Source organism: Peromyscus leucopus, chromosome 5, assembly GCF_004664715.2.
Source record: "Peromyscus leucopus breed LL Stock chromosome 5, UCI_PerLeu_2.1, whole genome shotgun sequence".
In the NCBI taxonomy this organism is placed as follows: domain Eukaryota; kingdom Metazoa; phylum Chordata; class Mammalia; order Rodentia; family Cricetidae; genus Peromyscus; species Peromyscus leucopus.
The window spans coordinates 89,383,800-89,400,805 of record NC_051067.1 but is presented as its reverse complement, the minus strand read 5'-3'; the positions used below and the strand labels follow the sequence as shown (position 1 = coordinate 89,400,805).

Here is a 17,006-nt window from a genome sequence, read left to right as displayed (position 1 = left end):
TATGCAGAACAACTCCCGATGCACTTTGAAAGAACCCTTTGCTCAAATGGCCTGTACATGATGGTGCCAAAAGACAGGAACAAATGTTTTCTCTTCTGGAGCATTTTGTTTGGATGCCTAGTAAATTAGCCCCAAATTGAGATTTGGCTGATAAACCATCAATTTCACCACAATGAGAACAATGACTACAGAAAGCACTTATCCAAAACATAAAACGAAATGACTTATTGCCAAGGTTTCCCCAGAGGAAGAGGCATTGGGCAGCCCATGTGAGCCTACGGTGCTATGGCCTGCAGCTGAGCACAGCCAGGCGGCGTGAACTCATTCTGCACTTGACTTGTCCCGTGCACTGACATCTCTAAGGTGCTGTGTGCTGCTGCTGAGTTTCTACTCTTGTAAAACGCGATCAGACCTTGGAGAACGCAGATAACCATGTCAAGTTTCCTGAAATGGACAGATTCCCAAATAACATTTTGTCATTCGTCATCTGCAGTCACCGACAACTGCAATCCAATCAGAGCCAGCGAGCAGATGGTGGCAGGGAGAATTGGGACTGCTGTTACAGATGGCGTTAGTGGACTGAGAAAGAGGGAAAGGTCCCAACTCCAGGACTCAGCTGCTTTGTGCTTTCCAGTGCCATCACCAGCAGTTTCTGTCACCCTGGTGCTGCACTGTTGACGTGCAGAGGCACCCTGCAGCAACAGCTCGCGTACAGCAGTAACTTCCAGTTGCTGGCAATGGCCATGCGTGGGCCAGTGTAGGTGAAACACAAAACTTTCTGAAAACATATTCTTTTCCAGGGTATTCCACAACTTCAATTTGCTAAGAATTTACAAAGTTACATGAACTACTACAAAGCTAGCCTACAGTTTTTCCGTTGTTATGCATGCAATGTGAGCTGCCCTTTGACAAGTGTTTTGTAGACAGCTTTTATCATACTCACCAAATGGAATGCCTCTGGAGAATGCTGAAAACTGAGCAGCATATGAGAGAGAACTGCAAGAGCACCAGGTCTCACAAGAGGAAACCAAAGTCGATTAAAAACCTGCAGAACGAGACAGCACCCTCAGAGCTGACAGGAGAAGCAGTAACCCTTCCCTAGGGCTGACGGTCCTTTATGTGAATGTCCCCTGTTTCCGTGAAATCCCTGTCATAGCACATTATTAGACTTTGGGGGAGAGAAAGGAAATATAACAGGACTGAAATCAAAGAGAATTTAATGAGCTAAACAATTCTCAAAACTCTAAGTAAAACAAAAAACAAACAACTCTCTACGATTGTTTGGCATTGCTCCAGGTACTGTAGGTCATGCATGGCTTATGGTTAGAGGACATGTAGAAGATGACAAAAAGTAGTAACAGCGATACATGCTAAAAATACAAAGCAGAATACAGGGACCAGGAAACACTGGGTAGCAAGGGAGTCTGTCATTTTATAGAAGGTGTTCAAAATGCCCCAGGAAAAAGGTCACATCTGAGTGTAAACTGAAGGGACATCAGCTTCACAAACACTTAGGACAAGAACATTTAGAAAGAGGGCAGACAGTACTGCAAAGGCCCTAGGTCCTCCAGATTGGTGTGCTAGACAACAAAGGACAATGTCACTCGAGTGAGAAGTGAAGGTGAGAGCATCTGGAGAAGGGATAAGCAAGCCAGCAAATGGAGCCCTTGTGCAACATTTATAAAGAACCAAAGGCAGAAGCAAGGAAGCCACTGAAATCAACAGTACAAGAGAAGATGACAACTTTGGACAAGGTAACAGTGATGTAACTGGTTAAATGTGGTAGTAGGATTCTGGGTATATTTTAAAAAGAGTTAGAATTTGTAGGACAATAGCTGAGGCAATAAAAAGATATAAGGGTTGCTTCAAAGACTAAGGCGTAAGAGAGGGGAAGCTATTTGACAGCTATGTATCAGAGGGAGAGGAGCAGGTTTGGGGGTAAAAATCAGAAGACTGTAGATAAGCTGAATTGAATATTTCTGAGTACTGACAGGCTACTCACTTCTTGAGTTAGTTAGTACCTATGTTTTTGGAATGTACTTTAGCTTTCTCTTGCTGCAATAAATATTTTATGAAAACAAAAACAAAATTCAAAACACCCCTATCCCCTCAAAAAAGGAAAGAAAAGAAAAAGAGCTGAATTTAGATACTTGAATAAATGTGTGGTGGTTTGAATGAGGACAGCCATCAAAGGTTCATATATTTGAATGCTTAGTCACTAGGGAGTGAAACTGCTTGAGAAGGACTGGAAGGGTTAAGAGGTGTGGCCTTGTTGGAGGTGTGCCACTGGGGGTGGGCTCTGAGGTTTCAAAGCCCATGACAAGCCCAGTGTTTCTCCCCTGCCTCTCTGCCTGTTATTAGGATATAAAGCTCTCAGCTACTGCTCGAGAGTCATACCTGTCTGCTTCCAACAAAGGTGATCATGAACTGACCCTCTGAAACTGTAAGCAAGGCCCAATTAAGTGCTTTCATTTATAAGAGTTTTTCTTGGTCACAGTGTCTCTTCTTACCAACAGACAAAATGGATATGGAATTCAAGGGCAAACAATGAAATAAAACATAAATCTCTCAGGCATAATTTGGAAGCCTTATTTAAAGCTACAGAGAGAGCATCCATGATTACTGCATGGTATAGAACACTTGCTGCAGTAAGTATGGACTGAGAACAAAGTGGGTCAAAGAAATGTAGAAGGAGACTGATACCCCAATAAAAGACAAGAGACGAGAGCACAATGTCCTGGAATTAAGTAAAGAGAGTGTTTTGGGGGGCTAGAGAGATGGCTCAGCGGTTAAAAGCACTGGCTGTTCTTCCAGAGGTCCTGAGTTCAATTCCCAGCAACCACATGGTGGCTCACAACCATCTGTAATGAGATCTGGTGCCCTCTTCTGGCCTGCAAGTATGCACGTAGGCAGAACACTGTATACATAATAAATAAATAAATCTTTGCCGGGCGGTGGTGGAGCACGCCTCTAATCCCAGCACTCGGGAGGCAGAGCCAGGCAGATCTCTGTGAGTTCGAGGCCAGCCTGGGCTACCAAGTGAGTTCCAGGAAAAGGCGCAAAGCTACACAGAGAAACCCTGTCTCGAAAAACCAAAAAAAAGGTGTTTTAATGAGTGTTTAATGATTTGGCTTAGGATGTGGATCAGGGGTGGAAGTTGTCTAACCTTGATCCCCAGCACTGTGGAAAAACCAAACCCCACCAAAAAAAAAAAAAAAAAAAAAAAAAAAAAAAAATGTGGCGACCAATTGTGTCCTGTTTAGTAACAGAGGAAGCACAGGCTCAAAGGAAGTTAGGTAAAGCACAGTGCTACAAGTTTGGTGACTTGGACTTAAGAGCTCATGGGAGTCAAGCATGGTGCTAAATACCTATAAGCTTTCTATTTGTGTGGCTACGGCAGGAGGACTGTGAGCTGGAAGTCATCCTGACCTCCAAAGTAAGACAGTCTCAAAAAGCACAAGATAAAAACAAATATCATCATAACCATAAACAACAAAGAAACAAACCTGAAAAACAAACAAAAAAGCTAATAGGTGGACTGTGTTTTCACATTAAATGTCTGAAAACAGCAAACTAATTTCAACTGACTATCCCTACACTGCAATGGCTTTTGCCTCCTAAAACTTACTTAAAGCGACACCCAAACTGGGAACAGATTCAGAAGTCTATGCACTCCAATGGGCTGATCCACTTCTACTCACCAGTTCTATTTTCAGTAAAGTAACGTCTATCAAAATAGTAAACTTCTGAACAGCTGCTAGTCCTTTCAGGAGAGCAATCACCCACGTATCCACATGCTGAGCCAATGGCCAAGACAGCCAGTCAATCATTCTGAAAAGTGAAAGAAGACACAATTATCAGTATTTAACAACAAGTCAGGAGTAGCAAGAGTTACAATAGGTAATCATTCATTTTGTGACTCAAAGTGCCTGTCTTCAAGCACTTTCTAATATTGTAAGCTGACAGTTTCTTTATTCAATATATTCTCATAAAAGACTTTATGATAAATGATCATTTCTCATAACTACAAAATTTCAAATGGGATGCTATATGGGATATCAAGAACTTGTTCAACTGTTAAAAGAGGAGTTTAAAATCAGACATCTGAACTAAGATGTATAAATATCAACCAAGATTTTGCTTCTTGCTAAGTAGTGAAATGTGAAACATACCATTAAAGAGGTTACATTCTGTATCCTGGTGCAAGTGTCTCCACCTCTTTCAAAATCCTACACACAATGACAACAGAAGAAAACTTCCAATCATAAAAAACACTGACTAATGACCTGATTTTACATTATTGTGTATTTCCTTTCTTAAATATTGAGCCAGTTCAGTGGAAAAAAACCAAAGTAATATGGGTTCTGATGGGACCTCTTTCTAAAGCTAGATATATAGCACACTGAAGACTAATACAACTCTTTGGAAAGCAGCCAGGCTATATGCTTATGTAACCCAATGAAGTAATTACTTAGATGGATTAGATACTAATAAAGAGTAAAGAAAAAGACCTCTTCAGGTTTCTGAAGTGTAACTGGTTTAAAATCTCAATTCACAATTTATTAATTGGGAGAATCAAACTACCTTATTTTCTCTTTCTTAATTTCTTTATCTATAGGTTATAAATTTACTTATTTATAGGGTCATTCTGAAGATTAAATGAATAACACTGGAAACACTCATCATGAATGTAATCCTCCACCAAATACAAACCCAAAGAGCAACTAGCATCTTTTTTTTTTTTTTGAGACAGGGTTTCTCTGTGTACCTTTTTTTTTTTTTTTTAAGATTTATTTATTTATTTATTATGTATACACTATTCTATTTGCATGTATCCCTGCAGGCCAGAAGAGGGAGCCAGATTTCATTACAGATGGTTGTGAGCCACCATGTGGGTGCTGGAAAAACAGCCTGTGTTCTTAACCTCTGAGCCATCTCTCCAGCCCCTCTGTGTATCTCTGGAGCCTGTCCTGGACCTCGCTCTGTAGACCAGGCTGGCCTTGAACTCAGAGATCCACCTGCCTCTGCCTCCTGAGTGCTAGGACTAAAGGCGTGTGCCGCCGTCACCACCAGCCGGCTAGCAATTAGCATCTTTTAAAAAAGTTTATTATTGTTGTGTGAGTATGGATATGTGCGCATGTGTGTGTATATGCATGCCTTGACACACACAAGGAGGCCAAAGCGTGGGTTCTAAGGAATGAACTGAGGTTGTTAGACTTGTGCAGCAAGTACATTTATCCCACTGAGCCATCCTGTTAGTCCAGCAATAAACACCTTGATTGCACAAAATGTCAAATATAAATACTGAGGATATAAACTGTGACCATGTTAACCAAGTCAAAAGTACTGACACCGACATCTTATAACTATCTATCTTAAGACTGGAATACCATCATTATCAATCTTTTTCTTTTGGCTTACAAGACAGGGTCTCACTCTGTTGCCCAAGCTGGCCTTAAACTTGTAGAAATCCTCTTGTCTCAGGCTTCCAAGTATTGGGTTTATAGCAGTGCACAATGATGTTTTTTTACTTTTCAGATTTAAATGTTCTAAAAAGTATGAAGTGTGGGTCCCAAGTACAATGCATACTAACTGCCCCTCATTCCTCACATAAATTTTACTTATTTTCTTCTTTTTCTGGCTTCTTCCAACAATAATGGTTACAAGTCATTGAATTAGTTACTATTAGCTATTCTTTTATCATCCAACTATTGCAGGGCTGTTTTTCAGAAAAATCTGTAGCTGTTATATCTGTAGAGTATATTCCAGCTGAGGGCAGGTACATGGTTGAGCTGGTAGAGTGCTCGTTGGTTGATCATGCACAAACCTTGGGTTTGATCTCTAGCACTTCATAAATCAGATATGGTGGTACATGTGTGTGGTGGCACACGCTTTTAATTCTAACACTTGGGAGGCAGAGGCAGGCAGATCTCTGTAAGTTAGAGGTCAGAAAAGGAACATAATAAGACTGTCTTGGGGCTGGAGAGATGGCTCAGTGGTTAAGAGCACTGGCTGTTCTTCCAGAGGTCCCGAGTTCAATTCCCAGCACCCACATGGTGACTCACAACCATCTGTAATGAGATCTGGCTCCCTCTTCTGGTCTGCAGGGATACATGCAAACAGAACACTGTATACATAATAAACAAATAAATAAATCTTTTAAAAAATAAAAAGGCTCTGTCTCAAAGGAAAAAAAAAAGGCAACATAAAACAATAAAACCTACAGGAGTATCCTCATGCTGGGAACATCCCTTAGTGGTATGTGCAAGGCAAGGCCCTGGGCTTTGTCAGCAGTATGCAGCCCTCACTCCCAATGTTTATGACATGGTAGAACTGCAAACAACGTAAATGGCCACCCATAAGGTAAAGATAAATAAAATTAATAGAAATATAATAAATAAATAAATAAATAAGAAATAGAAATGCACTGTAGTACCAACAATGCAGAATACTGTGGAGGAATCTGAGTACTGAGGAAGTTCTATATAAAGCTACCCAGAGCAATCTAAAATAGAAAGATATGAGCAGGGCCTGTGGCTCATCCGTAATCTCAGCACTTAAGAGCCAAAGGCAGGAAAACTGCCATAAATTTGAGGATAGCTAGGTCATAGGGTAAATTCTAAGCCAGCCTGAGCTAGACTAGAGTCTCAACCTGTTCTCCTCTTCCCCCCAAATAAAAGATCTGAGATACTGTTAAATTAAAATTAATGGAGTAAGCTAAAAACAGCAGCAGCTCTGTATTTTTGTTGAAGTGGAAATATGACATGAACTGAGGTAGTGTGAGCCCCGTCCGTCTTTGGCTCTGTGGACTCACTGTCCTGTGGACAGCGGCACTGCCAGTGCAGGACAAATGCATGGGGGCCAGAACTTCATCTCAGTCTAGGAGAAGACCGACTGGAGGGAGGGAGGAGTATTGACCACTTGACAGTGGCTCTTGATTATTGTTAATCACTTATTCAATCAGCCTTCTCCTTGAGTCCTCTTCTAGCTTCTCATCTTCAAATGGTTTCCACCTGCTATGGTCTGAGTCTCTGCATCTTTCAATCTAAGCCTAAGTTGAGAAGTGAGGCCTTGGGAGGCACTAAAGCCATGATGAAAGACGGCCCTTAAGACTGGATGAGTACTCTGATAAAGATGCTCAAGGGGAGTGCCCCTGCACCTCCCACCACATAAGAACATGTGGAAGGGTCCATGGTCTTGATTTCAGAATTTTCACCCATCAGGACCATAAAAAATGTACTTTTGTTGTTTATAAATTACCAGTCTAAGGTTTTTTTTTTTTTTTTTTTTTTTTTTTTTTAAATAGCAGCCTAAACAGGTTAAGACAGAAGTCATTCATGAGACAGGTATTTGAGTGTGCACTCTATAGCTAGTACAGCATTAGGTACCAAGAACGCTGTGGTCAGATTTGCTGTCTGCCCCAAATTGGAAGGAAAAGCCGGGAAACCTGTCAACTGTCATCAGGAAACTGTCAACAATCACCAAGCAGTGTTAGCCATGTCTGCACTATGCTCTGGAACAGACACTGCAATTCTGGCTTATACTTGAATCTTCATGGTGGCAGTCCTTTGTATTTCAGCCTTCTTTCCTTCACTGATTGCGTTGTTTCCATCTAATACTTTGAAGTCTAGTGTCTACAAGTAATGGCATTTATTCCTACAGCTCAAAGAAATAAAGTTTTAAAACCATAACATTAAAACAGGCAATATTGTGAAAAGCAATGAAACAGAGTTAATCATAAATTATGGAAACTAAACCAACTTTCACTTCTACAAGGCATCTTGAGGACCCCATCCAGCTTCAGTCTTCCTTGACCCAATGCTTTATAGATAGGAAATTTTATGCAAATTGACTTCAGACTTCTTTTGAAAATTCTGATGAGGCAAGACCAGATTAGGGTTTCTCTGTATCAACAGACACCTGGAGCTGAGGCCAATCTTTCTCTGTCAGAAGTTGCTTACACTGCACCCCAATCACCATCATTTCACTGATTGCTGGCCTGTTTCATACTAGAATGTTATCCATGTTCTTGGACTATATTTACATCTGACCAACTAGAAGACTACTGTAACAAAACAGGTTTGATTTCCACAAATGGTAGAGACAGAATTCAAAGGACTTAGTGATATTAATCAAAGTGAGTAAGAAAAAGAATGGAGTTATACTTGCTTCTAGATTTGTGATCTGAGAAGTCAGAAGCACAAGTCACAGATGAACTAACTGGTTCCATTAATTAAACAGTACAAAGAAGCTAGAGTGAGTCTGTGTTATAGAGAGTAGCATTAGTGAGCATGGCACTTTCTGAGTGCTCAACATAAAATACTTCAGTTCACGTCACTGTCATGACAGAGACAGAAGCCACTGTAATCCTCACCTCCCATTTAACCAGGCTAAATACGTAAGCTAGAAAAGCTCAAGAAACAAATTAAGCAGCTAAGAAACAGGAGAAAGTTCGAGCTCAATCAGAAACCACTACTGTCATGACAACGCAGAACTCGACAGCTGGAACAAGCACCATGGCTGGGCACCGTCACAGAGGAGAACGAGCAGGTTTTAGGACAAGGCAGGTCCTCCCTGACTAGGACAGTGCTCGAAACCTTTTCTAAGTGGTAAAGACCGTAAGGAGTAAAGCCTCAACTACATACAACAACCTACCAAATACCCTGATTTAGCAACCCAGTCCGATGTAGACTACTGGGTGCTACCCTGCTTGTGCGGCTGACTCGGAGCTGTGGCTCCCTGTGTCTACCCAGCATTTCCAGAGTGTATCATACTCCATACTCTAGCCCAGGAAAGCAGAATTAAAAATCCGAAGCATGGCTTCTATTGAATGCTTGTTTTGGCACCATCAGCAAGTTGAGAAATCATAGACTGAGCCCACCTAAGTCAGATACTGTCTGTGCTGGTATGTCCCTCTAAGAGCCACGGCGTGGCTTTCTCTTTTACTTTAGTACACAGTCACCTCAATGAACCTTCCTTCAGCCATCTGAAAACTGCAAACCACTTATTTACAGCCTACCTCTCTTCTTGTCTACCTTTCTCAATAAATACTTATTATCATTTAACATATTAAATTATTGACTGTATATTCTAAAATGAAATTTAAATCCAAAACAAAATCAATTTTGATTATTCAGCAGTATGACAACAAAGCCAGGCCTGTCTAACGACGGCACCCATTACTACACATTTTAACATTTTTAAAATCAGGATAAGTGCCGGATCAGTGGATTATTGCTACATTACTGTTGGGCTCTCTGACTATAAAGGAAGCTCATGAAAGTATATATTTTTATCAATTTACTCAGGGTATTTTGAGCGCTGCCTGACACTTTTGTTAAGTGCTCAGTAAGTCACTTTGTTTTTTTTGGGAGTTTTGTTTGTTTGTCTTTTTGAGACAGGATTTCTCTGTGTAGCTTTGCACCTTTCCTAGAACTCACTCTGTAGACCAGGCTGGCCTCAAACTCACAGAGATCCACCTGCCTCTGCCTCCTGAGTGCAGGGATTAAAGGTGTGTGCCACCACCGCCCAGCTTCAGCAAGTCACTTTGCATGAATGCATAAAGGTGTTGCAAAGGGCAAATCTATTTATATTTAGACATGGGACACGAGACTGCAGATCATTTAGGATAAGAAGAAAAACATGTTATCAGAAACACCTGACAATCACACTAGCCACAGCTTCCACCAGCAACAGTAGATGCCCAACAACAGTGTGCTATAAATTTCAAAATGTTAAAAGAAAACAGCTATCAAACCAGAATTCTGAATCGGGCCAAATTCATCCATTTATGGATAAGGGAGAAAAAAAATTCCAAAGAGGCGAAGGTAGGAGCTGGAGAAATGGTTCAGCAGCTAAGAGCACGTGCTGCTCTTGCAGGGGATCCAGGTTCAATTGCCAGCACAAACCTAGTGGGTTCACAACCATCCATAATTCCAGTTGCAGCTGACCTCTTCGGACACCAAGCATGCATGTGGGTACACATACATACACAAAAGCAACACACACATAAAATAAAATAAATCCAAAGAGGCAAGTGCAAAGGTATCATCTATGGAGTACGGTTGAAAGAGAAAATAAAATCCTTACCTAGCTAAGAGGAACAGAACCAAATAACGATAACAACTACCACCCCACCCAGGAAGGCTGCAGAAAATAGTTAAGGAATAAAGAATCTAGAAAAACAACCCAAGCAAACAAGTTCAGATGAGACTATAAAGAGGTAAGTCATGCTAATCAATTTGGAGAAACTACAAATTTATTTCATGATTTCCATTTCAGCCAGAAGAGTCTCTCCTCAGACCTGTACTTATCGTCAGGTATAAACATCCACGAACCTGCAGAGCGCGTGGGTCATACTTGCATCTTTCACATTCGGGTCGGCGGTCAGGCTCCTGATGAGGACTGTGATCATCTGCAGAGGAATGTGCTGCACAAGGCTTGCCAAGGCGACTGAGGGCTCAAAGGACGCATCTAGTTTTTAGTTAGAAAGACAAATACAGCAAAGAGGTTCAAAGTGTAGTACTTCACGGGAAAAAAACCACACACACACACTTGTAGTAAAGGTGCTAGAAGAAGTTGTTATACTGTATCTCATGAGTAGACTCTAAATTGAAAAAATTACATCATAGAAAAGAGAGGTTAGGAGTGAATAGCAATGATCACTCATTCTATAGAAACAGTGCTGAATTATAAAAACTATTGTTAAATTTAGTCAACAGCTACTTCATTGTTAATGTTACTTTTTGGGGGGGCTTAGATACTGCTTTGAAAAGCAGTAATCAGAAAAAATATAGAACCAGTCAGACATCATTCTAATTTCCATGTCAGAGGTTCTAAAATAATTAAGAAATATTATAGTAGGCAATATACTACTCTAAGAGAGACTTAAAAAATCTTGAGTAGACATTAAGATGAAGGGGGCTAGCTTTGCTTATATAGACCATCAGGCATTAAGACAGCCAGCTTCACTACTACAGTTTAAAGACTTGGAAAAGAAATTAACAACTATGACAAACTACAAGTAAAATTATAGGAAGGGGAAGATAATGTACTTGGTATATAATAAATGCTTTACATTACAGGAGCTTTAAAAACTCAATCTTCATTTCTGGTTAAGATAAAAAGAGGACAGCTTCACAAGTTCAGTCTGACTGACAGATTTTAAAGCACCTCCAAGGACAGCACAGACACATAGACAAAATTCTTAGGTCAAAGTGTTTTCTTAGTCCTTTAAACCATCTCAAGTTTCTAAGGATGCAGTTCCTGATAAAGACAAGACAAGCATCTCCCTAAGCTGTCATATTGCCCTTGTCATACTTCCTGTTTTCATGCTACCTGGATCTCTTGACATAGACTGTTGTGGGGTGAAAATGACAATACTTTGATAGATTGTGCACCACCCATGATTTAAAAAAAATGAGAACACTGAAAAACAGAAAAATAACTTCAACAAGGTGAAGTTACATACAGTAATAATAATATGGTAAGCATCACATGAGACTATTAGTCAGTAATGACTAGAAGCTTTTCATAATGGCTGTCAGCCTGTAAGCATTCCAAAACTGGAGCAGAGGCTGCGTAGTTGAGTGACCTGTTCAGTGACAAAGGTCTTTGGACTTAGGCATCCGCAACCTTTTGGCTACAACACAGGATTCTGAATAAGGCAGTGAAGTGGAATAAAACTCTGGATAAGGGTGTTTAGATTTGTTCTTCATCACGAATGCCTCTTACTGGAGGATTTACTCAAAATATGCTTGCCCACCTTCCAGTCCCCCCAAAGAGAATGTTTTCGGGCAGAAAGTGTAGTGTGTTTGGGACACGTTGTTGGATTTCCAAGGCATAATTTCCTGAAATAACGACCCTTACCTGTGGAAGAGATGCTTGCAAAAACTTCTTGCAGAGAAGGCAGCAGAGTGGAGGGCTCAGCCTTCCAGATGTTTTGCAGTAAGTTACTCACTTTTGTCACCTGGGAGACATACTCCCGCAGCTCCTTCTCCTGGGTGGACACACACTGGAAATGACCTATCGTTCGAACCAGCTGTTGACAGAAGGTAATGGACAGTTTCCCTTTGGGGACGCACTGCACGAAATCCGTCAGAAGGTCGCTCAGTCGGGCACAGAGCTGCGGCTCCGGCCTCTCACAGACCATTCGCAGCACCTCCACCTGCAGCAGGCTGAAGAGGTCCAGCACCGACGGGCAGCTCATGATCAGCTTCAGGCCGTTGTGAATGTAGTCCAGGATGGCTACGTCCTTCCTGTCCAGTGAGTGGTAGCCCTGTTGAAGGAGGCCCAACACGAAGGTCTTGTTGAAGAAGGACTCGAACTCCGGCCGGTGGTACCGCGCGTAGGCCTCCAGCACCTGGTGGCCCACTTGCCGCTGGAAAGGGTCCGGGCCCTCCAGGATGAGGCGGGTCGTCAGGTCAAACATGGCCTCGCACTGCGCCTCGTCGAGCCAGTGCTCCGCGGATTCCACCACCTTCCGCACAATCATCCGCTTGAGGGGCAGAGGGTGTGAGGAACTCACCAGGCCCTCCAGGATCTTGTCCATCGTCGCCACGCTGCGAGGCCAGGCCCAGGGGAGGAAGAGCGGGCGACGGCAGCCCCGGGGGGCAGCAAAGCGCCGCGGCGCAGGTGAACTTGGAGCCCAGCAGCAGCAGCAGCAGCAGCAGGTCCGGCCACCACCGCCGCCGCCTCCGCAGCCACATCTACCGGGTGGGCGGGCCCATGCGAGCCGGGACGCCTAAGGGCTGCGGGTCCCTGCGGTCCGCCTCCAGCGCCCGAGGCCCGCACACGGCAGCCTCGCCGGGCCCGCGGCCCCTCTCAGCATCCGGGCGCAGGGGCCTGCAGGCCCCCAGGCTGAGCCGGAAGGTGAGGAGCGCCTCCGCGTCCCGGGACGGTGCGGGCGGCCAGGCTCCCGCGGGTGGGCCGAAGAAAGCCGCCCCGGCTTGAGTCAGGAGGCGCTGTCACTGAGAGCACCGCGAAGAGCCAGCGAGAGGAGCTGCAGGCGGCGGACACCCCCGACCCGGAAGCAGAAATACCGGCAAACAGGAAGTGAGGCTCCGAGGCACCCCAGATAGGTCCGCCCTCGCCCCACCCACTTCCTTCCGGTCTTTTCTCCTCCCCTACATTCGACCCACTTTCCTCTAGCCCCGCCCCTTCCCCCGCCTCTCGCCCCATCTAGCTCCGCCCCTCCCCTGCAGGCCGCGCCCCTTTCCCTGACGCGCAGGCGCCGCGGCACTGAATGGGCCGGGCGGCCGCTTCCGCGTCACTGGAGAAGGAGCGGCGCGTCACAGGCAGCCGTCCGCAGCAGCCGCTCAGACACTCTCGAGGGGACCTCGCCGCTCTGAGGTTCTTGTCGCCCTGCTTCGATTCTGTCGGTGTTGGTTAGAGACGCGGACAGCACCGAGCACGACCGGATCGAGAGTCTGTTAGGCCGCTGGCGACTGCCCGGAGACAAGCACTGGTCACGGAGCGGCCGAACGCACTTTACAGGAGCTTTAAAGGCAAAGAACGCAGTACCTTACACCACGTCCTTGTTTGCAGCTGGCAGGGGGAAGTAAGCAAGCAGCTCAACGGAAGCCCAAACTTGCAGTCAGCCGGGGCGTTTCCCCGGGATTCTAGGACAGGACTGGGTACAGGACTTTTCTCGGTGGGTAGAAAAGGGGGTGGTGGTGGCGGTTTAAGCTTAAACCAAGGATGGCTCCAGCCGAGACAAGATGGAGGAACCTTTTACCCTGTCCCAATCTGGGTCACGGTGCTTCTGAAAATTCGAGGAAGTGTGTTCATTTGAAAATCTTGTGTCTGAGAAAGTTTTGGAAACTCGAGAAGTGAGGAAGTGAGAAAAGTATAAGAACAAACAAACTTGAGAAATCTTTCAAAAGATTTCTTGTTGGGTCAAGACATGCTCCAGTGCCTAAGTGACTGGATTTTCCCCATGAAACCATTGCTCAGACATTGAGCGATGATTCGAAACGAGGCTGTCTGTGGTAAAAATACAGTTCGTCAGCTTTTGTATCCTGTGCACAGTGTAAGCTGCGCCTCAGGTAGTCTGGAGTGTGAATCTGAGAATGAAAGTACGTGTATGGGCCTGCATAAGAGTGCTTCAGAACGAAAACCGATGATGCCATAAAGTTAACATTAAAGATCTTTTACGGCAAGGAAGGACAGATGCGGTCATCATACATGTGCCCTTTCAAGTTCACTCCCAAAGATTCAAAACGATTTTAAACTCTAGGCCTGGGCATGTGACCATGTGCTAAAAGTATCCAACAAGGTCCAGGATTTGACCCCCTTGTACAGAAACAAACAAAAACTTTAATCACAGGCTTTCACTTTGGAAAATGTTGCCTAATTATAGCTTATTTCAAACTTGTTTAATAATATCTGTGAAACCAGACATTGTTGGTTATTATTATATACCTTTTTATTGTCTAATAGAAAAAAAAGGTGGCTTGTTTCCATTTTGCCGGAATGTTTCTTTTTTGTTAAGTTGCAAACATGATCACATCTATATTTAACACATCCATTTTCATAATATTAAAAATAGCAGTTGAGAGGCATCAGGACCTGGGTGAAGGGGAACTGGGGACTCAGTTTGTGCAAAGAGATGGAAAAAAGAGGTTGGATCTAGACCCAGGAATGGCTTTCAAACGCCTTTTTTTCAGGTAGGTAGAAGATAAAGTGACAGAGAAAAGTCTGTTTGTCTTTCCTGCTACATTTGAAAACAAATACAGCAAAAGAAAGTAACTGTGGCATTTGTTATTGCCTCTGTCCCAGGCTGCCCTCAGAAAGGCTTAGTTGAGTGTTGACTTACTGATTCCTCCTGCCTCCCACCTCTCTAACGCTGGGCCTACCTGCCTTTGCCACTGTGCACTTTCATGAGGAATTTAAGCATAGAGTAGTTCCACTTCTAGGCATGTACTTCAAAGAATTAAAAGTTGACTACAATATATCAGCGTTCCTGGAGTCATTATTTAAAATGACCCACAAGTGAAAACTATTCATGAAGAAATGAGTGGTTAAGAAAGATGTGATGCATGCATACAAAGGGACATTATTCAGCCTTAAAAGAATGAAATTTTGATACACAAACACTGGACACAGTAGCCTAAATGAATGAGCTACTCACAAAACAATAAATACTGTATGATCCCATGTGTGTGCATTAACTAGAATAGTCAAGTTAACAGAGACAGAAAAATAGGGTGTTTATTTAGAGGGTGTTCATTTCTACTTAGAAAGATGAACAGTTCTGGAAATGAACAGCACTGGTGATTGTATGATAGTGTGAAAATATTTTGCCACTGAACTTAACACTTTAAAGCTAAGTGTTATGGCTGGAGATCACAGTGCTTGTTTGCCTAGCATGCATTAAGCCCTAGACCTCACAATTGGTAAACTGGGTAAGGTGGTACATGCCTATAATACCAACACTCGGGAGGTAGATACAGGAGTATCAGGAGATTGGCATTATCTTTTTTTATATAGGTCAGTCCAGGTATGTGAAACGATGTAAGAAGAATATATAAAGAAGTTATCCAGCTAAAAATGGTCAAAGTGCATGAAACATTTAATTGAAAAAGGCATACAGATGGCAAGTACATATAGGAAAAGATACTCAGTATCACTAGCCACAAAGCAATGCAAAGTAAAACCATGAAGTACCAAAATATACTTGTTAGAACTTTAAAACTGGTGACAATTCTGGCAAGGATGCAGAGAAAATAGATATTATTGGTGTTGATACAAAATGGTTTAGCTCCTCTGAGAAATTATTTGGTAGTTTGTTTTTTTCTTTTTAAAACAGGGTCTCATTATATAAACCCAGGTTTGCTTCAACTTGTAGTCTTTCTGCCTCAGACTCTGAAGTACTAGAATTATAGGCATGCTTCTCCACATCCATCTTACTCGGCAGCTTCTTAAAATTAAACATGTTGGCTGGAGCGATGGCTCAGCAGTTAAGAGTGCATACTGCCAGCATTTGGATCAAAGTCCCCACATTGGTTCATTCACAGAAGCCTGTAATTCCAGCTCCGGAGAGACCAGTGCCTGTGGCCTCAGTGTGCACCTGCACTGAAGTGTGCATACGCACTCCCATAAGACATAAATGCGTAACTTAAAAATCTTTCAAAATTAAACATGTAATTATCACATGACCATGTAGTTGAACTATATTTATTTCAGAGAAGTGAGAACTTATATTCAAATAAAAATAGTCATACACAGATGTTTACAGTAGTTTATGTGTAATAGTCAACAATAATGGCAATCAATGGAATGGTTAAACTGGATAAATAAACTGGTTCATTCAAAACAGAATACTAACAAGAAAAAGCAACAGGCTATTGATAGGCATACCCACTTGACAGATGTCAAAAGCATTATTCCAAGCTAAAGAGGGAGTCTCCAAGGTCATACACTAAGTCCCTTTATATAGTATTGTCAGGAAATATTTTTAGAGATGAAAGACGGGTGGTTGTTACGGTTTGGGATGGTAGGGGAGGATGGGAATGACTGAAGTGTAGAACACAGTTGACTAATGGACTGGTTCTATACCTGGATAAGATGGCATGCAACTGTACATACATGCATGCATGTATACATCCATCATGCCAGTGTCGACTTCCTAATTTTTATATTGTGCTATATTTAGGTAAGATGTATAACACTGGGGGGAATGAAAGGAAGGGTTCTAAGGATCTCTGTGTTTGTAACTCTTTGTAATCAACTTCAAAATAAAAAGACAAGTGACCTCCCACTCTCATATCCAGCCTTAGTTTGTAAGCGGTCAGAGCTTATGATTAGGTGATTCTGCTGCACTCTGTATTATTCTCCCCAACAAACAAACAACCACAGCATGTAATATTTAGAAACAGTGGTGCTGGAGCTTTCCAAATCATATTTCAAGAGACAAATGTAAACATGACTATGCAGAAATAATAAACTAACTGAATTTTCGCCCTTATCTAGTTATATATAACTGAAGAACAATGTATGGATAAGTT

General features: G+C 42.7%; 1 protein-coding gene across 2 annotated transcripts in view; it reads right to left on the bottom strand.

Moving 5' to 3' along the window:
* The window catches only part of Usp38 (ubiquitin specific peptidase 38), a 33,790-nt gene extending 20,749 nt beyond the window's left edge, over positions 1-13,041 (bottom strand). Inside the window, exons 1-4 of one of the 2 annotated variants that reach the window (XM_028881766.2) lie at positions 11,869-13,041; positions 10,338-10,473; positions 3,702-3,831; positions 944-1,045 (exon numbers count right to left, since the gene is read on the bottom strand). In XM_028881766.2, the coding sequence (XP_028737599.1) occupies positions 944-1,045; positions 3,702-3,831; positions 10,338-10,473; positions 11,869-12,550 (1,050 nt within the window). In that variant the 5' untranslated portion in view covers positions 12,551-13,041. Of the gene's footprint in view, positions 1-943; positions 1,046-3,701; positions 3,832-4,172; positions 4,591-10,337; positions 10,474-11,868 lie in introns of those variants that run through there. The other variant, XM_037206145.1, reaches the window with a different exon arrangement.
* Positions 13,042-17,006: the final 3,965 nt, after the last annotated feature.